Source organism: Propithecus coquereli, unplaced genomic scaffold, assembly GCF_000956105.1.
Source record: "Propithecus coquereli isolate 6110/MARCELLA unplaced genomic scaffold, Pcoq_1.0 Scaffold171, whole genome shotgun sequence".
Classification (NCBI taxonomy): domain Eukaryota; kingdom Metazoa; phylum Chordata; class Mammalia; order Primates; family Indriidae; genus Propithecus; species Propithecus coquereli.
The window spans coordinates 4,757,416-4,782,153 of NW_012141747.1; the positions used below are offsets into that span (position 1 = coordinate 4,757,416).

Consider the following 24,738-nt stretch of genomic DNA (forward strand, 5'->3'; position numbering starts at 1 on the left):
GGGCCAGATGCACTATCAATGATAACTCCTGTCAAAATCACATTGGATGAGTGGGGGCCCTTATGGTAAAAGGAAAGGGATTTTGAGCAAACTGAAACAAGGTGTTCACTAGAGAAAGCAAGAGTAAAAAACATGATGTGATTGAAAAAATTTAGCATTACAGTAATTTTATTCTGACACTTAATACAGTAGAGAGCCAAACAGGAATTGAAGTTTCCAGTTTTATTTCTCTTACTGAGGAATAATGAAGAGCCATAGTTGCTTTATACTTCACAGTTCATTGGAGTTAAAGCAATCAAGGTATTATATAGCTCACTTGCATTTTTAAAGGTTCACCCTAAAAGGCTATGAGAATTCCATACTAGCAAGGATCATTGTTGCAGGATATCACTGAAGTGTGTTATGTGTACTATTACTCACCAGGAAAGGGAAAATGATGGATTTTTCCAATAACTGTTGTATATTTAAGTGCTACAACTTTTATTAAAAGTGAAACTCTCTAAAATGTATTTTAGAAAACTCTGTCATATTTGTTTAGGACAACATTTTGATGAACTGCCAAAATTTTCCATAGTGGTCGTGCCATTTTACATTTCTACCAACAATGTATGAGGGTTCTAATTTTTCCACATCATTACCAACAGTTGTTTGTTGATCCATGAATAGTATCTATCTGTACTTCATTACTTTTTATTGCTCAATATTCCATAGTACAGATATTACACATTTTATTTATCCAATCATCAGCTTTGTTGAGAGCTTTATTTGGAGAAATTCACATACCATAAAATTCACCCTTAAACAGTACAACTCAGTGAATTTTAGTATGTTCAGAGTAGTGCAGCCACCACCACTAATTCCAGAACATTTTCATTACTCCAAAGAGAAACCTGTACCCCCGTTAGCAGTCACTTCTCATTCCTTCCAGCCCCTGGAAATCACTATTACACTTTCTGTCTCTGTAGATTTGCCTATTCCAGACTTGTTATATAAATGGAATTATAGAATATGTAGCCTTTCATGACTGACTTCTTTCACTTACCATAATGTTTTCAAGGTTGATCCATGAATAGTATCTATCTGTACTTCATTACTTTTTATTGCTCAATATTCCATAGTACAGATATTACACATTTTATTTATCCAATCATCAGTTGGTGGAATTTGGATTGTTTCCACTTTGGGGCTATTAAGACTAATGCTGTGAATGTTGGTCAACATGTTTTATTTCCCTAAGATTAGAATTACAGGGTTATATAATTCCAACTTTGACATTTTGATGAACTGCCAAAATTTTCCATAGTGGTCGTGCCATTTTACATTTCTACCAACAATGTATGAGGGTTCCAATTTTTCCACATCATCACCAACAGTTGTTAATATATTATTTGTCTATTTGGTTACAGCCATTCTGTGTATGAAATAATATCTAATTGGGATCTTGATTTTCATTTCCCTAATGGATAATGATATTTTAGCATGTTTCCCTGTGCTTATTGGCCATTTATATGTCATCTTTGAAGAAATGTCTATTCAAGTCCTTAGTCCAGTTTTCAGTTGAGTTATTTGTCTTTTTGCTGAGTTGTAAGAGTTCTTATATGTTGTGGAAGTCCCTTAAAGATAAGTGGCAAATTGTCCCAATTTGTGATTTGTCTTTTCACTTTCTTGATGGTGTCCTTTGAAGCACAATTTCTGATTTTGGTAAATTACAATTTATTTTTCTTTTGGTGTATATAAGAAACCATTGCCTAATCTTATGCTTGTGAAAATTCATTCCTATGTTTCCATGTAAGTGTTTTATAGTTTTACCTCTTACATGTAAGTCCATGATTCATTTTAAAAATAATTTCTCATGCCTTTATTAGTAACTATTAAAACATTTTTAATTGTGGTAAATAAATGTAAAATTTACCATCTTAACTATTTTTAAGTGTACCATTCAGTAGTGTTAAGTGCATTCACATTGTTATGCACTCAATCTCCAAAACTCGTTTTTCATCTTGCAAAAATGAAACTCTATATTCATTAAGCAACTTCCCTTCACCCCCAGCATTTCGTCTACCCCTGGCAATCACCATTCTACTTTCTGTCTCTACGAATTTGACTACTTAAATGCCTCAGGAGTGGGGTCATATCATTTGTCTTTTTTGACTGGTCTATTTCACTTGTATAATGTCCTCAAGGTTCATCCATGGTGTAGTATGTATCAAAATTTCCTTCCATTTTAAGGCCAAATAATATTCTATTGTATGTATATACCACATTTTATCTATTCATCTGTCAATGAACACTTGGGTTGCTTCCACCTTTGGGCCACTGTGAATAATGCTGCTATGAACATGGGTGTACAAAATATCTCTGAGACCCTGCTTTCAAGTCTTGTGTGTATATACCCAGAAGTGGAATTGCTGGGTCATATGGTAATTTTTAATTTTTTGAAGAACTGTCATAGTGTCTTCCACAGCAGCTGCCCCAGTTTACATTCCCATCAACAGTACACAAGGGTTCCAATTTTTCCACAGCTTCGCCAACACGTATTTTCTGGGTTTTTTGTTTGTTTGTTTATTGGTCATCTAATGAGTATGAGGTGGCATCTCAATTGTGGTTTTGATTTGCATTTCCCTAACGATTAGTGATGCTGAGTATCATTTCATGTGCTTGTTGGCCATTTGTGTATCTTCTTTGGAGAACTGTCTATTCAGGTCTTTTGACTGATTTTTCAGTTGGGTTGTTTGCTCTTAGGTTGTTGAAGTTCCTTATATATTCTAGATATGAACCCCTTATCAGATATATGATTTGCAAGTATTTTCTCACATTCTGTAGGTTGCTTTTTCATTTTGTTGATTGTATCCTTTGATGTGTACAAATTTTTAATGTTGATGTAGTCTAGTTTATTTTTGCTTTTGGTGTCATTTCCAAGAAATCACTGCTCAATCCAATGAAGCTTTTCCCCTTTGTTTTCTTCTAGGAGTTCTATAGTTTTAGCTTTTAGGTTATGTCTTTGATCCATTTTAACTTTTGTTTATGGTGCAAGGTAAGCGTCCAACTTTATTCTTTTGCATGAGGATATCTGGTTTTCCCAACACCGTTTGTTGAAAAGACTGTCCTTTCCTCAATGAATGATCTTAGCACCCTTATAGAAAATCATTTGACTACATATGCCAGGGTTTATTTCAGGGCTTTATATTCTGTCCTATTGCTCTGTATCTTATTTATGCCAATGACACACTGTTTTGATTACTGTAGCTTTGTAATAAGTTTTGAAATCAAGAAGTGTAAGATTTCCAGCTTTGGTATTTTCAAGATTGTTCTGGCTATTTGGGATCCCTTGAGATTTCATGTGAATTTTAGGGTGGATTTTTCTATTTCTGCAAAACATGCTGCTGGGATTTTGATAGTGTGTACATTGAATCTGTAGATCGCTTTGGATAGTATTCTTATCTTAATATTAGGTCTTTCAGTCCATGCATACAGGATGTCTTCCCATTTATTGATGTCTTTAATTTCTTCCAGCAAAATTTTATAGTTTTCAATATATAAGACTTTTGTCTCCTTAGTTTCCTAAGTATTTTATTTTCTTAATTTCCTTTTCAGATTGTTCTTTGAATGATGGGTTGGTTTTTAACATTTAACTTTTATTGTTAAAGATAACCAGTATACAGGAAAGTGAATAGGATGTATATTAACAAATAACTATAAATTGTCATGTTAACGTCCAGATCAATAGACCATTGCCTGAAACCCCTGTAATGCCTGACATTCAACAGAAACCCTCCCATTCTCTTCAAGTTTGCCATGCTCTGCTCTTAAGTTTGCCTTTTCCTTTGACCTGTTGAATTTGGGTCCTTGTGATGTGTTTAGAATAACTGATTATATATAGAGAAAAGCAATATGGTGAAGTACTTAAATAGGAAAGATTTCAATTGATGACCACAAAAATACCATTTTTTAAATCTCTTTATTCAATAAACTTTGAGTAGCTCCTTCATAGCAGCCATTACATTTGCTCTTGTGAATACAGAGGTAAAAGACACAACGGACAGGACAGGATATGCATGATGTAATAGTCATATTCGGCACTCAATGAGGGGAAAATTTTGTTTAAGGGCCAACTCATTCTGTGGGCAGATATCACCATATAGGAGAGTGTACCTGAAATGGGCTTTGGAGAAAGAATGAGGGGGCTTAGGAGTAGTCAGATCACAGGGAACTCAGACACAGACCAGGGCTGTGAGTGTGTGCATGGAAATTATGGGATGGGCTGAAGAGATACATACAGATCTTAGTGGCTGAAAGGATGATAACCCCTAGGTGGAAGCTGAGGTCATTTATCAGAGGGGCCGCAGCCAGCGTGGAAGAGGGGAGTGTGTGAGCATGCTGTGTTTGAGATGCCCAGAGACACTCAAGCAAAACGACTAGGGTCTGGTTGGCTGTGTAGATGGAGCTGCACTTTAGGAGAGAGTCTGGGACGGACTTAGAAGTTTGGGAGTTACTACCATAAAAGTGGCCATTCAATCCATAGGAATGGCTAAGATTTTTCAGGAAGAGCATCCTGTGTGAGAAGACAGTTACAGACAGACCCCTGGGGACACCACAATATTAGTGGTGGATGGAAGATGACAAGCAAATCTGAGAGTGAAGAAGGATGGTCTGACACAGAACAACCAGGAGAGCGAGTGAGGCCACAGAAGCCAAGAGAGGGGAGGGTGGCGAGGAGAGGGAAGCAATGAAATGCTTCGTCTCCATGTGTACCTCTGATAGCTGTGGAAATGGAAACACGTTTTCTACCCTCTCTAACCTGTCTCAGCATTTATGTCTGTTAAGTGGTATAACCGAGTGTGACAGACCTGCTTGGACTGGCCTGAAAGGCCCGCCGGGGTCTGGTGCAGGCAGGAGTCATGGTAAAGATGGTGCAGAGGCACCACGGGGCCCAGTGGGGAGGGCATCTGGAGAGTGTGGGTATTCTGATTCTGCACCCACAGGGATCTATCACAGCTTGGGTAGTGATAGCTAATAAAAATAAGGCCAAGTTATCACCTATTTGCCAAATGTTAGCATTGGATGGGGATGGGTGTTCTATCGAGGGTGCAGCTTGGGGCTGGAGAAGCCTCCCTGGTGGCCCTGGCAGGGGAGGGGGCGCTTGTGCGGGCCAACTCACAGGATCCCACTGCACTCCAGAGAACGGTGAAGCTCCCACCTGTTCTCCCCACCTAAAAGTCACCATTTGGTCTTCAGCCAAACCGCAGACCGATCCTGGGGCCAACATCCACTGTGCCGGTGCCCATGGTCAGTGTATGCAAGGCATCAGGTGATCAGTCCCGGCCAAGGCTGTTTTGTTTCCAGGGCTCCCATTGGAAACATAGAGCCTGCTGAATAGAAGTTTCCATCTCTACAACTCACCTTTCTTGCCCCTGCTAGAGCCCATGCTGCTTGGTCGTCACACAAACGAAAGAAAGATCTTTTGTGTTAGCATATACCTCTCAAAAAGAGATTTCTATCCTCCTTACTGATTTTAAATACTGGATTTTATCCACTGGAAATGTGATTACTTTCTACTTTTGGAAATACCTGGAATCACTGAGAAGAGGGCTCATTTGAAGGTATGAAAAAACATCACAGGTACCTACCTATAAGGCAGCTGTGCCCATCCCTCTGGGAGGCCTTCATGAGCAGTCCAGCTGGCCGGGCAGCCTGAGCTGTTTCCCCTGCCCTGCCCCCTTCGGTTCCGTCATCCCTGTCATCCCTGCAGGCTCCCGGGGAACTTGTGACCAGGTGGGGGTTTGTACACAGCAGGCAGTACCTTCACTATAACTTATTGAAAAATCAACCCTTAATAGGGGCTTAGTAAGGGAGGACATTTGGGGGAAAAAACAAAAAAGTGACCAAAAAAAAGGGAGTTTGTCCATCTCTAAATGGAGAGTTTTGAGAGGGCCTGCCTGCCAGGAGAAGGTGCTGGTCAGCCATGCCAGGGGTGTGACAAGACATCCAGACATGAGACCAGGCCCTTCTAGCCACAGGCTTCCAATACCCCACACATGGAAGCAGTGTTCTCCTTTCCTGAGGAAAGAGAGAAATGCTGGCATCTCTTTATTGTGACTGGGGGGGTCATAGTGCTTGCTCAGGAAGCTCCATGACTCATTACTACAACACGAGGAACACATGATGCTGATGAAGATTTGGGAGAAACTTCTATTAAAAAATGGTACCACTTGCTGTGTAATATAGTAATTAGTAAAGAATTAGAACAACCTGCAGTGCAATAATGGCCTCCCAATGGCTAATCATGTCTGTCCTCAGAAAGAGTGCAAACAGGCAGTTCTAACCCCTAGTCCTGCTTACTTTCCTCCCTGGGCCAGCTCAACCTGGGCAGCCAGGCTGTGCCAGGTCATCTATAACACTAAGAGGCTGAAAAGGAAACCAAGAGCAGTACCCGAATGGCACGTGCGGGCGAGGGCAGGAGGAAGCTCACGGTGCCTGCTGTCTGGGTGTGCTGACACATCACTCCTATTGCTTAACTTCAAAGAAGCAAAATTAAGGCTGGCTTTGAGGAGGGAGTCCCTCTGACTTTAGCAGACTCCAAATGGTTTATGCCAAAATAATTCTAGATGGATTGATCTAAATGTTAAACAGAAATAAGAACAGGTGAATATTTAATAAATAATCCTGAGGCATGAGTGCTAAGGCAGAAACCACTAATAGCATTAAACCAAGTGTGGACCATGTACCAAGCAAGGTGCCAACGAGCACTTTAGTCCGGCCCCTTGGCAGATGTGTCACCATGCCACTATACTCACTTCATGGACACAGCTGCCCCATCTGTGCCACCTTCAGTGGTAAAGCCTGGACTTGATTTCAAAATAAGCATCAAAATGAAAGACATACATTTGACTCCACAAACGTTTAAAACTTCCATATACTCCCTATCATAAACAGAGTCAAGAGATAGCCGACAAATAGGTTAAAAAAATCTGCAACATAACAACAGAGGGGTTAATATATTGTATATTAAAAACACTCAATCCATATGGAAAAGATCAGTACTCCAATGAAGTCACAAAAATGCAAACATAAAGTTATAAAAGATGTTTAGTGTTCACGGTAATCAAAGAAATGGAAATTGAAACAAGGTGCCATTGCCACCATCGTTGAGAATAAACGGAAAAGGTCTGTCTGACAGGTGGTAGCTTAAGTTTCTGGGAGTATTTTGGTAACGTTAAAACTCAGAAAGTTTAAAACATTTAAATTATCCTTTAATTGTACATTTCCACTGCCAGGCATTTATCCAAGGGAGATCATCGGGCACGTGTGCCTAGAAGGTGGTGCAAAGGTGCGAGATGCAGTCCTGGTGACAATGAACAGTGCAAATGCACGTGGAATTGCATTTTTGCAAGTCACACAGCAAGGACCAGGCTACCACAGAGATGACGTGATCCACGTTTACAGACAAAGTGAAAACAATGGCTAATGTTTATAAACACTTACTGCCAAGGTGCCTCACAACCACCTTATCAGGAACATACTGTTGTTGTCTACACTTTACACACGAGGAAACAGAGGCTCAGAGAGGTCAAGAAACTAGTTTAGAATCACCAGCCAGTGAGTGGCAGAACCAGGATTGGGACCTGGGTCTGTCTGCTGCCAAAGTCCATGCTCTCAACCCCACAACCTGCTGCCCCTCTACTTCAAATCGGGAGAAAACAAGGTTATAAAACAGAAGTCTCACATAGTCTTATGTTTACAAACATATGCATTCAGCACCAGAGCACTCAGTGCTGGTCCAGTCTGAGGCTGGCCATAGAACTAGTCCTTCTAATGTGACAAGATGAATCAGGCAAGACCAAGTTTAATATTCTTGTCAGTTATTTATTATTTGTCATTCTAAAGACTAGCACATTTACAGCATACATGGCTTTGAATGAGCTAAGAATATATAAAACAGTAACTATATGTTTATGTATATTAATACTGCCCCAAACAAATAAATAAAAGTATTTTAATGCACTAAGCTTGGCAAATACAATTGTGTAGGGACAAAACTGTATCATACAATATTTTTACATCTTTAAAGGAAACTAAAGGCAACTGTGCTGCAAGAGCTCTGACAGAACCCACATGATGTGCCCAGTTTTCCAGAGATCTCATTTCACTTCTTTTTAAATGGGGAGGCCTTATAAGGAATATTGGACGGGACCTCTCTTTTACAGCAACCCGTAAAACTGCCTTCCCTGTGCAACTGAAGACACAAAGCTCTCGTGTGAAGAGAGGTGCTGCTGCCCCCGGGGCTGCACAACGCGCCCCTCTCCCGGCAAGCTTGGGAAGTGTGTGATGCCACCGTGAGCCCAGGAACAACGCCTTCAGAGAGAACACTGAAACCTGGACCCTTTCTACATGATTAGCCAAGGCTTAGAGCTTTCTGGTGACTCGTAATATAAAGCAAAAATTGGGAAAATAATTCATATAAAGGTGCCACATGCAAAATTGTTGACAGATGACTCAATATATGCTATATTCCCTTTGATAAATGCAGATATTTAATGTTCTTCAGATAAAATCCTGAAAACAGTATGGGTAACATTTAACTTTAAAAAACAAGGCAATTTTTAAAAAAGTAGTGATGTTAAAATGAGAAAAGATGGAACTAAAAAATTACAAATAAAATGAAATGGTGCAAAGGTGAAAGGCTAAATCAGCCATATTAAAAACTGTCTTTGAATAGGCATTGACACCTAAAGAGGAGGCTCTGACACCAGCAGCAGCCGCCCGTGCAGCGGGTTTGGTGGACAGGAGCTTCTCTGCCTCCCGCCCTCCAGCGAACCCAGCTTTGAGTGGGGGGCAGAGAGTGCATCTCCCATTAACCATTCTCCACGCCAGCTCACATCTTCCTCCCAGCAGGCATCGGGAGACAGCAGGCTCTGTCCACCCACTCCGTGTCCTGCCAATGAATGGTCCTCTCTGTGTCTCAGCACCCTGGGCCCAAGTTTGTTATGCATTTCTAAAGGAGCTAAAAGAATATTGTCTAGACTTTCAGACGTAAAGAATTTCCAGGAGGTTCACAAATCATTAGGATCAGCATCATTAATATGTGCCACATATATTTCTTTTACAGACTTTTAAATAACATGTAAACATAATCATCATAAACAGAATTAATAAAACATATAAACTCCTAAGGAAAAAAACTCTGCTAATGTGCAGATAAGACATCACCATCTTATAAAAGATGACAAGACATAATTTTCTATAAAATTCCTAAGTTTTATGGCCCATAAATCCCTTTCAAACTCTCATTTCAGGAGACAATTCCAACTGTTTCTCAATAGTCATATGACATAACAGAATGAGAATAGGAAAGTAACAATTACTGCAAACCTAAAAATAAGACACTTTTATTAGACATTCAAACATGATTGTATTGTCTTTTAGAAGATATATTGGAAATCCTGCAAAAGAATACTTGTGCTGAAAATATTTAGGTTTCCACTATCTCTACAGGCATAACTTCCCCATTGGAGTGATGTCACGCAGACATCTGAGGTCCTCAACTGATTATAACTCGGCATCCGGAGAAGTAAGGGAGATGTGCCCTGTGGGCGGGGGCAACCTAGACATGGAGTTTCAGAGAACAGGAGACAGTGTAAAGGACCTTGCTGCTGGCTTTATGTCTCAAGCAGACACCCTTTCTGTAACTCAAGAGGGACAGAAAGAAGAGTGGCCCCAATTGTGTGGGCTGCTTTGCAGGTGTTACCTTCTAATAAAGTCTTATCTCTGGCTGATTTATCAATATTTTTTTCAACTTCTGGTCTCACAGGTGGTGGTATGGATAGGATGATTCATTAGAACCAGTTACTCTCACTGCATGAGAGAGTGCTAGCTTCTTTCCCTGGAACTTGAGTTAACATTTAACATTTATTGGTATGCCTGGGATCCAATTATTTAATGTATTATTTACTGTTTTACATTAAGATTTTTAAAAAGTAGACTGTAATTCAATGGTCACTTTTAAGTTACTCAGTAGAAAAATAATTAGGTGAGCAATGCCTAAGTAGGCATTTAAAAAGTCTTCTAGCATTTCAGACAAACCTAGCTTGATTCTTACAAGTAACTGTCAGTGGTATCTGTGAAGTTATAGCCGAAGGCTATGTAAATGGGCAGTCATTACTATCCGCACTGTTGAGCCAAACATTACCTCCTACTGATTCCAATAGGGGGAAAAAAAAAAACAAAAAACATGCTCCATAGACTCTTTAGTGAAATAGTTTTTAAAAAAACCACAAAAATAAAAACCAATCCTTCAGGTCCTCTTGAAGAATTCATATATGACACTAGAGGGTACCCACATTTATTGTGTAACAGCTAATTAGAGGAAACCGTGTGTTCATGTTTCAACTTTTCCGTAAGTCCCTTCGGGAGGCCTGTAATGCTTGGGGAAAGCCTTCAGCTGCAGGGAATTAAACGCATATTTGCGACTTCCAACATTCTTCATTGTATTTTCTCTTCGACAACCCTCACTGGGGAAAAAACAAGCACAAGAAATGACAGCAGTAAAAAAGGAAAAAAGAAAAGACTTAAAACTAAGATGAAATGAACTGATTATTTCCATAACATTAAAAAAAAGATTGATTAATTTAAATGGGTTCTGGACTCATTTACAACAAATACATACGTAAGATGGTGGGTTTCTGAACAGGCAATTAAGAAGCACAGAGATGGACACATGCTGTATGGGGCTGTGAGTTTTGCATTTCCAAAAGCAGCACTGTATCTAACTGGAAGCAAAGTTTTTTAAGTTAATGATTCCATGGATCTCGTGTCTAGTTACTTGGAGCTCTAGCTTGTGGTTCAAAGGTTCTGTTACATAGCAAATTAAGTGGAAGCAGAAATATTACTACTCTTACTAAAGCCTTTAAAGAGCTGCACTTTTCTGTATTAGCAAGAGGCTGTAATCACATCAAATTCAAAATGCTGACTCTCCTTGTAGAATTCAACGTGTAGCAAAGCCCTCTGGCTGAGAAGGTCGTTCTGACATGCTATCTCCACCTAGGGGACAGCTGTTCCACATGCAAAGCAATCCAATGGGCCCACACATGGTCTGTAGGGCAGGTCTGCCTGGCTATCAGGGCAGGAGTGTCATGAAGGAGGAACCCCACTGAGATCTCGTGACAGGCAGCCAGCCACCCTTCTCCAGGTGGGCTGCCCTCTTGCAAAGTGCCACTGAGCCAATGAGAGCCCACAGGCACCCTTCCCTAGAAAACTTGTTCCAGCACCATCCCCAGCTGCATCTGCTGGAGAGCTGCCATGGCAATCCAGGGGGCAAAAGCGGACGACGCACAGGAGGCTGCGCAGCCAGGCAGGCCCCACATCCTCAGTGAGAACATCAGAGCAGTTCTCTGGTACAGACATAAAATTAACAGGCAATGGTGATTTTAAATATAAATGACTTCCCACAGCATATTATAACCTGATATTTTATACTATTCTAAGACTAGCAATGAAATCAATAAAGTTATCAAATTTAGTAAAAAATCCCCCTTATGAGATGTAAAATTTGCAGTTACTAAGAAACAGTGATTTACAAAAAAATTCAAGTTGTATGAAGACCATATGTCATGCATTTTAAAAAAATATCAGTGGCAACTGCTCAAGCCTTTTAAAGTGAAAATGACAGTCTTATTATCAAGAACATGTAAAATATTTTCAGTAAGACAGTAATTTTTATTCAAAAGATAAGCTCCAGTATTTTAGAAAAGTGTCTATCTACCTGGTTGTGTTATTAACTAGTTTGGTAACTCAGATATGCTTTTTTGCCACAGAGCCTCAAGCTGTCAGCTAGATGTGTGTCCTTTGACCGAACACCTAGGCCACATGAGCAGGATCCCCTAGAGTGAGTAATGTTGTTTGCCCAACATTCAGTAATCAAAAATGTACTTCCACTTCAAGTAGAAATTATAGGATCCTATGCACAGTTAATCCCCTTTCATCTTCGGACGCTTTTACATTAATGGACTATTTCAGATATGGCTTCTCCATTTAAATAGAGATTTATAAACTTTTCAAAGACCACTTATCACTAGTAAATACCAAGCTGCCTTGAGGAGCAAGGAAGAATAATATGTGAACTCTGACATTATGTTTTATTTACATAGTAAAGGAGCTAATGCCTGTTTTAGCTGGCTGAACACATTAGACATGAAGTTATAATCAAGATTAGACTTTCATTTCCACTTAGTTTTTAAATCAAATTGCATTTCCTTTCCCCCAAATGTTTCAATTTACAAAATCTAGCTGATGCAGCTGATCCACATGCCGACGCTGTCATCACATGGTCTGTGTGTAGATGAGCTGGCAGGGGGTTAGGGACCAGGCATGCGGAGGCGGCGAGGGCGTGCTGCGCTAATGGCATTTTCCGGCTTGCTGCCCGAAGGCAGAACACCTTCACTGACCGCACTGGCTGCATAATTTTCGGGAGTCAAAAACATGCTGAGAAGAGCTTGGATACATTTTAGCAAGAGGGATTTGATTATTTCCAAGCTCCATGATTATTTGTATTGTATCAGTAAATTATTTCAAGGACATCCATTTTTGAAATGAAAATTAATAAGGAAACCCCAAATGACAACTGATTTTAGGAAAATCTCTGGTTTTCCCTTTCTGGTGGGACCTTCCACTTTAGAAATCATCTGGTGGCATCAGTGCCTTAGTGATTCTATGGCAGACACGGGTAGTGGCTGCTTTTCCTGTTGCTTTGTGCAGGGAGAACTGGCTGTGGTGTTAAGATCTCTGTCGGACCAAGCCATAGTGGTGACTGTCACAGTTGTTGAAAAAACTTTACATGACCATCCAAAGAGAACTCATACTCAGTGTGGTTTCTCTAACTTCAGAAAGCTGATTTAATACTGACTACTTCAAGCCAGCTGACAATGCCTCAGTGCTAACATTACTTGGGAAGCAACCTAAAAACCATCATGGAATATCAATGACTCCCCACTTCTTGAATCCTCTCCCCATCTTTATTCCATCCTATTTTTCACTAAAGCAGACAAGATTTTGGTTATATATTTGGACTCATTTCATGAGCAAAGGGCTTTAGTGATATTAAAATTCAGCGTAAAGGTTGATCATGCTAAGTTTCTTTTCTCAGATATTTTAAAGCAAAAAAACCAAAACACAACCAACCCGTGGCCTAGGCTGGTCTCCTGGCATCCTCTCTAGTGCCAGCCCTCCAAGACTGTGCAGGCACACGCGCTGCCTTCTGACCCAGCCCCTGGAGGAGAGAGACAAAGAACCTTATCCCCTCTCCCTTTGGTCCCATTTCTCTTCCAACCCAGCAGCCAGCCCATATGGGACAGGAAGGTGTGGCTGGCACCACAACAGCCAAGGATCAGGCTGTGGTGTCCCTGAGGCCCTCTCAGAGGAGGCCCTTTGGCTGGCCGTGGCTTCCCGGTGCTGTGTGGCGGGGTCCTGGGAGGAGCCCCTGGAGAGTGCCACAGAAGCCCACTTGGGCCCCGGGGGAGGCAGGGCTGCTGTCTGCAGTGGGAGGGCCTCCCTCTGTGTGTGGACTCTCCTGGCCACGAGCTCTGCCCTGGAGGTGGGCATGCACCTGTCACCACTGCGTCATCAGGAGCTCATCGCCTGGAGCAGGGCCTGGGAAGCTGTGGAATGGGAACTGAAGGAGGCTGTGGACTCTACTTTCCCTCTTTCAAATCAAGCAGACAAAATGTCCTACAGAGTTGAAGTGTGCACCTCAATGTGAAAGAGGGCAAGTGGTGAACATACCTTCAAAGAATCACAGACTGACCAGGACACTGTCCAGTGCCTAGTGCCATGCTGCTACAACTCAACACCACCTGTCAGCTGGCATTTGGTGAGTGACTCCCCACTGAAGGATGCCAGGAGCTGTGCCACACAACAGCCACCTCATTTACTCTAGAAGAGACAAGTGAACACTCTGCACTTGGAGAAGAGTGGGCTCACCTACAGGGTGACACAGAGGTGATTCCTGCCCTGGGGATCCTGCAGTGCTCAGGGGGTCTAGAAAAAGGGTGCTCCTGGGAATGATGAGGATGGATTTACACTTTAGAATTGAAAGTTTGAGTCTGGTGTTTGCCACTCGTTGCTAACCGCTTCTGCTACTCCTAGAACCTGGACTCTGAGCTGATGCCAAATCAGAGAAACCCCAGAGTAAGGTCTGGGAATCTTGGAGAATGGAGAAGCCAGACTTTGTGGTGGACTGGGTTTGTGTGTGCGCATGGTCAAGTTTCTGGAAAAGCCAGATTCTCTAAATTTACTCCAATTTGTCTGGATTGGTAAAAAGAAATCCACTCCATAAAATACACTGTATGGGGAACCAGCTGGCGGACGCAAATAGAAGTACAATATCATAATACTGTGAACTGGAAAACAGAGAAGCCACTGACTATTCTCATACAGGGTGTGTACAACTTTCCCCTGATTTATTTGGTTACCTTTATAGGTGTACAATTACCCTCTGCCACATATGAATGTTAAGGTTACAATTCATCCCGTTTTAGGGACACTGCCATGTTAAAGTGAAGAGTGGTAACAGCAGAAACCAAAGTGATCCTTTCCCTCTCACAGCCCCATCTGCCACAACTCCCCCACCCAAAATCAATTTTTGGCAATTTTTCTTTGATTTTGTTTTCATTTTTAACCATATTTGATGGGTAAGAGAGATGTCTGACTTTAATCTGGAATTAAAGATGTAATTTTTAAATGAAAAATGCTACTTGCAGAAAAATAAATGTATATAACTTTAACTGCCTTTTGTTATTGTATGCGTTACTTCCTGGAATCAGTTTAATGACCCTTAAAGAGTTAAGAGTAAATCTAAAGTCGCATGCAATAGGTTATCTTTATGTGTCTGACTTGGTATCATGTACTATTGTCGTCACAGTTTGTGTCACCCCAATTGGAAATAATAAACAAGAGCAAGGAAGTGTTATGATTCCGCAAACTGTTTGCTACTGTGATTGAGGGACTACGCTTTGAAATGAAAGCAGAAAGTACATGTCCTATTAAATAAGCTAGTCTAGATGAGCCGGTTATAGAAAGCATCTATCTTTTTCTTTTCATTTTTCTTCAAAAGGAAAGGAAAGGTTAGCAGTACACTTAAAGAATAGTATCAAATATACAAATTCTTTTCAAACAGAATTCCCTTCTCTTGGAAACAGGGCACACGAGATGTACAGGTAATAAACAATTTTACATCAGAAGGTAAGAGCTGTCGTACAAGTAATTCCAGGCCAGCTAAATAATGCAGTGGCAGGGCACCGTGAGAACATGTTACAAGCACTGAAGACGTGATTTAAACAAACAAGTCCTCTTGGTGAAATAATTTGGCAGATATTTACAGTTCAGAAGAACAAAACGTCAAACTGTAAGGCATGAGATATTTCTTGGCAGACCACGTTTTGACATTCCTTCTGTCCAGTTAGGTAAACGGTGGCTGGACATATTCTGGCACTTTTGTTTTTCTTGTGACTTATGAATTTTTCGTAATGATACTCATTTGCAACGCAATTTGGTCACCAGGTATGCTATGCTCAGAAAGAGCCACACAATCAGTAAATTGGGGCTCAGAGCTAATAAAGGAAGGGAACAGAGGAGGCTGGGGTCTAGCCTTAAGTCTCGGATGGGCACCAGGCCGCTCAAGTTCTTCTGCGTGACTACCTCCCGTGTTCCAATGCTGTGAAAAGGAAAAAGTTTGGGAGAAAGGAAAAGAAAAAAGGAAAGGAACAAAAATAAAGAAAAAAGAAACACATGCGATGGATTTTACCAAAAGTTATGGGAAAAAGAGAAGAACCAAAAGATAAGATTAAAAAAAAAATGGAATGAAGCCACAACAGAAAGAAAAGATGATATGCAGAAAAGGGTGTGAGAGGAAGACCAAAATAAAACCAGCACAGTTACAGGAAAAAAGGAGAGAAAGAGAAGTGAAAATAAGAAAAGAATACTGCAATCTACTGAAAATAAACACATGTAGGTTGAATGAATGGTTTTCCATGTTCACTCCCTCTCGGCTGGCCAAGCACAACTCCATGCCGCCCCGCCATGCTCCCGCATGCTGCAAAGACGGGGTTCTGAGAAGCAAGCTGAACATGAAGAACCATTGGGGATTTGACCTTCTCACAGATGCCCCAGCGAGGGTGGTGCGATGGATTTGGCCAAAGCTGCCGCTTGATTAACCACACAAATGAAAACCATTTACCTCAGGTACAAACCAAATGCAGGGTCCTCCCCAGCCCCACCTTGGGTCTCAGGTTCAGCAGTGGCAGGCCGTGAGACACTGTTGTCCCCAACTTTGCAAGTTACTGTTCTACACAATGATCCCCAAGGATGGAATCCAACCAACCCCACACTAGAAACTTGGGGTTTCTTTCCCCTTTTGATGCTACAGAAGAAATGTACTGAGGTGAGATGGTACCTAGAACCACACGACTCTGGAACCACATCCGTGGCCACTGAGTGGCAGCAGTAACACAGAATCAGAGGTCCTAGGACACAGCAGGCAGCCTGTGAAGGATCCACGTGGAGAGGGGCAGGCAGGAGGTCCAGGCTTCCTCCTCACACTGAGTCCTCCCCGTCATTCCCAGAGGAACCCTTAAGCCTTGGAAAGGCCCTGCTGGAATGAGGTGTTCTGACAGGGGACACTTTCCAAGCTGGCCAGCACTGACCGGTCATCACATTCCCTGCCAGGATAGGCTGGCGGCTACTCAGGAAGGCCCACTAAGTGGGAGTTTCAGCCCCTGGACTGGGGACAGAGGGATGTCTCAGTGGTGTGCTGGAGTCAGCACACATGGCTCAAAGGAGCTGAGGGTGTAAATCTCTTCCCAAACCCATGTTCAGTGCTGCCACACTAGGAGCTCAAGATGGGCCCCAGTGGAGGTATTTGTGTCACAGAAATTGGCAAATACTACAGATCAGGGCTTCTGGGGAGATGACTGGCTGTTGAACGTGTACAGCACAGCCCTGACCAGTACTCATCCTGGGCCTGTAGGAGAAAGCCAGCCTGGGTGCCAGCTCTGCCCCCCCTGCATGCTCTACTTGCCCATCTGGTGAGATGCAATGAGAAAGCGAGAGAACCAAACCTCTTCCTCTGCTCGAGGGCAGGGTGCAGATTCACTACCACCTCCTCGGGGCTCTCACTGGCCAGCCCTGCAGCCAGAACTGCTTGCTGGTGACCCAGCGCCTCGGGCTTGCAGCTGACTAAACAGATACATGTCTTTTCCACATGGGATAATCCAGAAAACACAAAGTCAGGGGTAACAGTGTCACCTTCAAACAATGCCTGCAGTGAGAGCCCGAGACACTGCAGGGTTCTGCTCCAGGCAGCAGTGAGCACTGTCCCTGCGCTGCTGCTGAGGTTTCCAGGGCAGGCAGAGGTGAAGGAGGAGTGAGCTTTGTTTTTATAACTTCTTTGATAATTACTTATGTGTTATGTGCTCCCTGTACAGATTTTAGAAAACGTAGAAAAAAATAATTTAAAAAGACATCCGTAATTGGAGGCAGGATTGGGGTTTACAGAGGCAGAGGGAGGCCAAGGGGATGGTGCCTGCTCCCATGTAAGGAAGGCCCTCACCCACTCAGGGCCTCGGGGTCCTCACCTATAAGTAAAACAGAAAAATGACACCACCTTTACAGCCTCAGGAGCACTCAGAATAGTGCCAGGAATGATGGTGCCCGGGGGAGCAGTTCCTGGACACTCCAGGACACTGGTGGGCAGGAGTGTGGCTGGTATGGGAACAATTTGGTGATTTGTATTAAAAAGCCTTACAGACTGGGCACAGTGGCTCATGCCTGTAATCCCAGCACTCTGGGAGCCTGAGGCAGGAAGATCACTTGAGACCTGGAATTCGAGACCAGCCTCAGCCACACAGCAAGACTCTGTCTCTACAAAAAAATTTAAAAATTAGCCTAGCATGGTGGCATGTGCCTGTAGTCCCAGCTACTTTGGAAGCAGTAGGATCACCTGAGCCCAGGAGTTTGAGGTGAGTGATGATGACACCACTACACTCTAGCCTGTGTGACAGAGCAAAACTCTTTCTCAAAAAAAAAAAAAAAAAAAAGGCCTTCCAAAGATGTATACTTTTTAACCTGAGGAGTCAATTGGTCAATGTGGATAGGAGAATTTTTAAGGATATTCAGTGTACTCGATTAAAATTCTGGAAAACTATATATAGTTTAAATATTCAATGATAGCAAATTGGATAAATTATGGTGTGTTAAGAGCGATAAGGTTTATATTTTTTCACCTGAAAAAATGCTCACAAGACAGTTAAATGAAAAACAGTAGGTTAAAACAATAGGCAGAATTGTGCATATAACTGCATTTGTTTGTGCATGTGTTTTTGTTTTGTGTGTTATTCAGGAACTGGTTAACCAATGTGTGGATTAACCACACTCACACCTGTATGTAGGTACGTGTGTACATTTCTCTGAGAGGACATGGATAAAAATGTTAACATGGCCACTGTTAATAGCAGGAATATGGAGAATTCTCTTGTGGGGTGTGTGCATGAGAGTGAAGGACTAGCGTAGACGCTTATCTGTATTATCTAATTTTCCTATAAGGAGTATCAATTACTTACGTGATTGAAAGTTGTAAAAAGTGCTTTGTGTTGTAAATTGTAACAGCCGTAATGACTGTCCTGCACACACAACCCCTGGGGGCTACAGGCAGGCAGACAGAGGCTGTGTGGGTTCTGGGCTCAGTGACGGAACCTGCAGTCGTGCTGTGTCTCTCTACAAGCCCACTTTCTCCCTGGTCTCCTGAGACCCCTTGTGCTCAGATGAAGTCAGAATGAATCGTTTTTGTTGAATTTGTTGAAAAGCCCAAGAACTAGACAGAGGTCCCTGCGTCAACTGTGTGCCTAACTCAGGGCCTCGGCTCCTAACTGGACCTGATCCTGATCGTTGCTGCCACAACCACAGGAATCCTGCTTCTTCGTGTTTCTTCACTGGCAAAGGTCTGCAGTTCACTAGAGTGGCCCCTGCCAAAGCTGCGCAGCTGATGGGCACAGACATGGCTGCCACCCTGCTGCACCAGGCCCCCCGCTGCAGCAGGGTCACATTGGATGTGGAGCCCGAAGGGCACCCAGGCTCCTGGGGCAGGCCCTTAGTCAAGGCAAGTAAAATTAAAGAATGGCAGAGCAGGGCTCTGAGTCTCTATTGCTCCCCTGAGGCTGGGCAGAGGGATGGCGAACTTTAACAGAGGTTTAGATGAACTTGGAAAGACAAAACAGGGACAAAATGATTCCATTTTTACAAAATGCTATTATCAAGAGGCAGGAGCTCATGCATCTCTTTTGTGCATTATTGTGAGAAGGTCAAACGGCAGAAACATACAGAAAGGATAAGAGAATTGAACACTTTAAAGAATTTGGTGAGAGGACAAATGATACAGAACATTCAGTAGAAGTGACTGTTGGAAACGAGACTTTAACAGCATTGGTGACTACATTGAAGGAGACGGGAAAACCAGGTTTCTTATCCTTTCTTTTGGTATGTGAGGTAGGGGCTGCCCAGCAGTGCTTGAAACAAGGCATTGACCAATAATGGACAATTTTAGTTCTGGGTTTCATTCTGCAAACACGCCTGCTATCTCAGAATCAGAACATCATTGGGTGAGGTCGCCAGGGCACACTGACAGCTATCACCATAAAACACTCATTTGACACTTTGCTCATAAAAGCAAACTGTGTCGACTGCTAGAGAAGCAGTGGAGCAAACCAGTGCAACCTGCAGACGCGTGTCTTCACTCGAGTTTGAAAATGTACATATGCATGTGGCTATACGATGTCAACAGCAGAGGCCTGCTGAGAAAGCACTGGCCCTAAATCACACCCACAGCCAGGCAGGTGGCTGAAGGGATGTACCATATGGCTGCAGCCAAGCTCCTCTTAGCTGTCTGACCCTCAGCTTGCCGGTGAGTCTACCGGTTTTAAGAGCAGTCCTGTTCAGAAAGACTGCCAGCTCTCTTCCCCCTCGCCTTACAAGAGAACATTGTCTGAATTTGACAGTGCCAATAGTTTGACTAGTTTGTCAAACTCAAGTGTGGCAGCTGGCATCAGGGGCTCATGCAGGGCAGGCCCTGTGGGAAGGCGCAGTGGTGCCAGCTCATCTGCAGTTTACACGGACCAGGGCAGGCAGGGCGCGGCCTGGCGGTGGCACTCACCTGCGCATGCACTCCAGGGCCTGGGTGAAGACCTGTGGGGCCATGCCGTGCTCGTGCTGCAGGATCAAGCACTGCTCCAGTGTCACCGACATGGCCGTGCGGTCCTTGGCGCTCTTGCAGCTGGTGAACCGGACCCCATTAAGGCGGCGGCAGATCTGCAACAGGAAAATGGGCTGTGCTTAGGAGGGGGGACTCCGCAGAAAAGCAGCACCCTTCACACACGAGAGGTTCCCAACCAGCCCAGCAAGGGCCTGGGGCAGAAACTCGATGCCTAGGCCTGGCCAGACTCTCCCCTTCTGTGCCCCAACTCCATGTCCTGTCAGAGCTAACAGAAACCAAGTCACTTACAAACCCCAGCTTTTGGGGGCCCTGCTGTGCCTCGTGTGACCTGCCTTCTCCCACAGGATGCTCCCTCTCAGTCCAGCCTCCCTACCTTTTGAGGGATCGCCATCGGTTCGCTGACCCTTACCAGCTGTCCCCTTCCAAACCAGGCCTGGGCCCTCTCATCGTGTTCAGCCCTTCACTGCTGATCCCTCGGGGAAAGAGGGCAGTGCAAATGGCCCACTCAGGGGAAGCCCCCAAGCCCCTGGTCAGGTGTCCAGGCCTTTCTGGAAGGTAGGGGACAGCCCTGCTGATGTCCACTCTCCTCCTTCATCCCCACAGATAGGAACAGCTCAGAAGTCCCACTTCCTTTTAGCCACTTCCTGATCACCAGGCCCCACAGGCCCTTCCTGCCATCCTCATCCCCGACACAGGATTAGGCACCAATGGGCTTCCCTCATCACAATAGGACGGCTCACACAGTGGGAGGTGGAGGAAGCCTCCAGACCGGGAAAAGGTCTTCTCAGTGTGACTTCTTTCTCCACAGAGAGAATATTTTTGGGCATTTCCTCTGCACCACTAGAGATAATCCTAGGTACATAGTCACGAAATCCAGCAAGCTCTAAAACAGAAAATAATTTTTCTAAGTTTGTAGCAGCCTCATTTGGCAGTAAAACCACATATGAGCTGATGTGAGACTATTTATAATCTTTATTTATCCAATTTTATGTAAACATCCATACTTTTCAGTGAAGAAATATTATGAGTTTGATTCCAGAGTACTACGCCAGGCTCCTCTGGGGGTATTAAATCACGTATGTATATGACAGTACACACATGTAATGTGTGCCCTACTATACAAAAAATGCCAACTGTGTGCCATATTACTTTTCTAAAATCTGAAAACCTGTGAATTCCAAAACATCTGGCCACAAGATCTTCAGACATGGGATTGAGGAACTTATCAGATACCACCCTGTGGGAGCAACACTAGAATTTTATGAAAAACCATCTAAGCTATACCACGGTAGGCTCCCAGTCATCTGTTGTACTCCAGAAAAACATTAGTTGTGTTGACTGCCCTGAAGATGGGACTACACCTGCTTCTCAGGCCAGCAAAGCCAAGAACATGCTGGTCACTATTGGGAATAGGGCGCAGTCCTATGAATCACGTCCAGGAGAAGACAAAATAGGAAAGGCCCACAGTTCTATCAGGACAAGCAGGAGGAGGATAAGTTTCTCTTGGGAACGGACAAAAAGAGAAACAAACAAACAACAACAACAACAAAACAACAAAACAAAGACCCTAAGCAGTAAAGAGTGATTTAATCAAATTTGTAAAATCATAACTGACAAAGCAAGCGTGAACTTGGTGTATGCTCACTAATTTCTACAGGCTGTAGAGTTCATGACCCAAACACGTGGCAGAAACTAGAACTACAAATCGATTTCAAAAGAACATTTAACTTCATAGACGGCGCATCTAGAGCTAATGTGAGGTTCTGGGAGGAAGGCGGGGTGGCCAGAGGTGGGTCCTTGTCCAAAAGGGCAGCTGCAGTGCCAGATTCCCATCCTAGAGGGGCACCAGCCACCTCTGGTGTGCCAGCTGGGTCTCCCCCTCCATGAAATGAGGGTTGAGACCTGACTAAAGACAGCTCAGCTGTTTAGCCAGGGACCCTTTGTTCACACACAGAAATGACAAGAAATGAGACCCAGAAAACGACAGCAGCTCTGGTCAAATCAGGGATGAGAGGACTCAGTACCTGAGTGCTGTGGCACTGCTGACCCTACACTCACCTGTCCCACCCCGATGTCCCTCTGGGGATGCCCAGAGTTTGGTGGGCCTGACATGAGAACTGACATGTCCGAGGGTCGCTGAGGGCCTTCCCTCTGATTCTAGGCTTCTATACCTTGGGGCCTCTGCTGGGAACAAAAAATATAGGACTGGATGGACTGCTTTTTTGTTCTGGTGACAGGGGATGGTCCATTGTCCCCATATTTATTGATTTTCTATCATATGGCAATAGAGAAACAGAACCACAGTTCCCAAACAAGGTATGCCCAAGATCTGCGCATCCACTCTTGTCTGTAAAGCTGTCTGTGTGTTTACTCTAAGGAGAATGAATGAGTGACTGCATGTCCCCTGTCACTGTTCAGAGATGTAGCTGTGCCACCCTCTGGACTCTCTGTGGCATGTGGGAAAGGCTTGCTCTTTGTCTAAAGTCTCTCAAAGGTACTTACGTAAGAGACTGTAACAGTCTGGTCAGGGATGTCTAGCAGCCCTATGAGAAAACAAAATAAAAGGAAGTAGAGGAGCCCCATGGCAGGCATGTGCCCCATCCTGCGCCACATGTGCTGGGCCTGGCCTGAGCGAGCCATGCCAGATGAGGCCCCAAAACCAAGAGAATACTCGAAAAATGAGGCCTGTGAAACCTGCTGCGCTTTCTGTCACTTGATGCTTCCAAATATGTTCTGTTGCAATTAAAAGACTCACAGGGCAGCCTGGCCCAGAGAGGGGAGATCGGCAGACTGACCCATTCCATGTTTTCTGACAGTCTTTCCAGTGGGGGTACTTGACAGGGTAAATGAATAGATTAGCACACAGAAGGGAATGTTCACTCTTTAAAGCTTAAGTCAACAGAACACGATCAGCAGCCATGACCGTTCCCACACCCACAATGGGCAGCACGTTCCAAAAGACGAACTTCACGAGGCAGCCTCTTGAATATGGGATCTAATAAATTACTCGAAAAGGCTGTCAAGCACCGTGACCAGCTGAGACCCCTGCTACTGTGGAAGAGACTCAGAGAAACACTCTCCTGACAAGGACAGTCATGCTTTGGGACAGCTGCGGGGGATGCCCCTGAGTGCTGCTTGGGCTGTGTGATGTAGGGGGGTGGCCCAGGCCTGATGGGCAGTGCGGTGCCACCTCGCTCCTGTGCCCCTCTTCCCTTTGCTCAGGCGGGGAGCCAGAATGCCACTTGGGGCCACTCGTGCCTGAGTCCCAGTGCTGGGCAGGTTACTCTGCTGCACAGAAGAGGTAACCTCAACCTCCCATCAGGGGTGAGAGAACGACTAGCCATGAACTTGCTCTGATTCCCAGGCTCAGACTGAAAAATTTCCACGAGTAAATTTATGAAAAATATTTGAGGGTAAGGACTTGGGAAAACTAGGAGATCAAAACCACAATGTACGATAATGACTGTTTAAAGAGATATGAAAGGTCACCACAGTCTCCCTCTGAACCTAATAAGAGAGGCAGGAGGCAGAAGGTTTTAGCTGCTACCATGCAGGCTTCTGAAGGTGACAACTGTCATCAGCTTGGCTGTTAAGTGCCCCATAGGACAGACCGTGTCAAGCTTATCAGAATTCAGGCAGCTCCAAAGGAATGAACCCACAGGCAAGGTTCGGCATCTTCCAAGTTTTAGAACATATTCGGCGACTTTCTTTGAGCCCACATGGAGACATGTGCTTTCTCCAATCCCCACCGAGGTTGTGATTTGTTAACATTATTGTCATGAGTTTTGGTAGTGGGCGCAGCAGTAACTGCCTTTTCCTCACTGTAAAGAGTACCTCGGCGGCTTGCCAGAGGATGTCGACGTTCTTATTCTTTCGGGCGTGCACGTTCTGACCCAGAAACCGCAGCAGCTCTGGCAGGCACGTCTGACTCCGCGACCGAGGTAGGCCTGGAAGAGAAAAGGAGTCTGTGGGAATAGGTGCCGCACCCAGGAACTCGCCCCCGACAGTAGGAGGCCACCCAGGTAAGCTGCTGTGGCACGGAAATACTAACATCTTGACTATGCAGCCAAAGCAAGAAGGGAGGAGGGTGTCTGGGGACTGGACGTGGCTATCAGTATGGAGAACACTCAATTTCACTGCCATTTTAGTGCCACCTTTGAAGGGAAGTTACTTTATCTCCTCTCAGCTCTTCTGAGGGGCCAGGGAATGGACACCAAAATACCTAACAAACTTCCTGTAAACACCCGTGCTCCCTGCTGCACTCCCAAAGGGAGGGTGTTAGGAGGAAGGGAGACCCATCTGGTCTCCAAAACTTCCGCCAGGGTGAAACATGCTTGAGGCAGCAGGTCTTGGCCATCGAATGGGCCTGGAAACCTTGGGGGATCTGGAACATGTAGCCTCCTCCAGGGGGACCTCAGCCTACAACTGGAGAAATGCATTTCTGGCGGACCCAGGGAGGCCTCTCCTTGCTCTGACAGCACTCCTCC

General features: G+C 44.0%; 1 protein-coding gene across 1 annotated transcript in view; it reads right to left on the minus strand.

The window, feature by feature from the left end:
• Positions 1-10,229: 10,229 nt before the first annotated feature.
• INPP4A (inositol polyphosphate-4-phosphatase, type I, 107kDa) overlaps positions 10,230-24,738 on the minus strand; it is a 144,870-nt gene continuing 130,361 nt past the window's right edge. Inside the window, exons 23-25 of the mRNA XM_012642002.1 lie at positions 24,086-24,198; positions 20,192-20,346; positions 10,230-10,508 (exon numbers count right to left, since the gene is read on the minus strand). Coding sequence (XP_012497456.1) covers positions 10,376-10,508; positions 20,192-20,346; positions 24,086-24,198 — 401 coding nt within the window. The 3' untranslated portion in view covers positions 10,230-10,375. The remainder of the gene's footprint in view (positions 10,509-20,191; positions 20,347-24,085; positions 24,199-24,738) is intronic.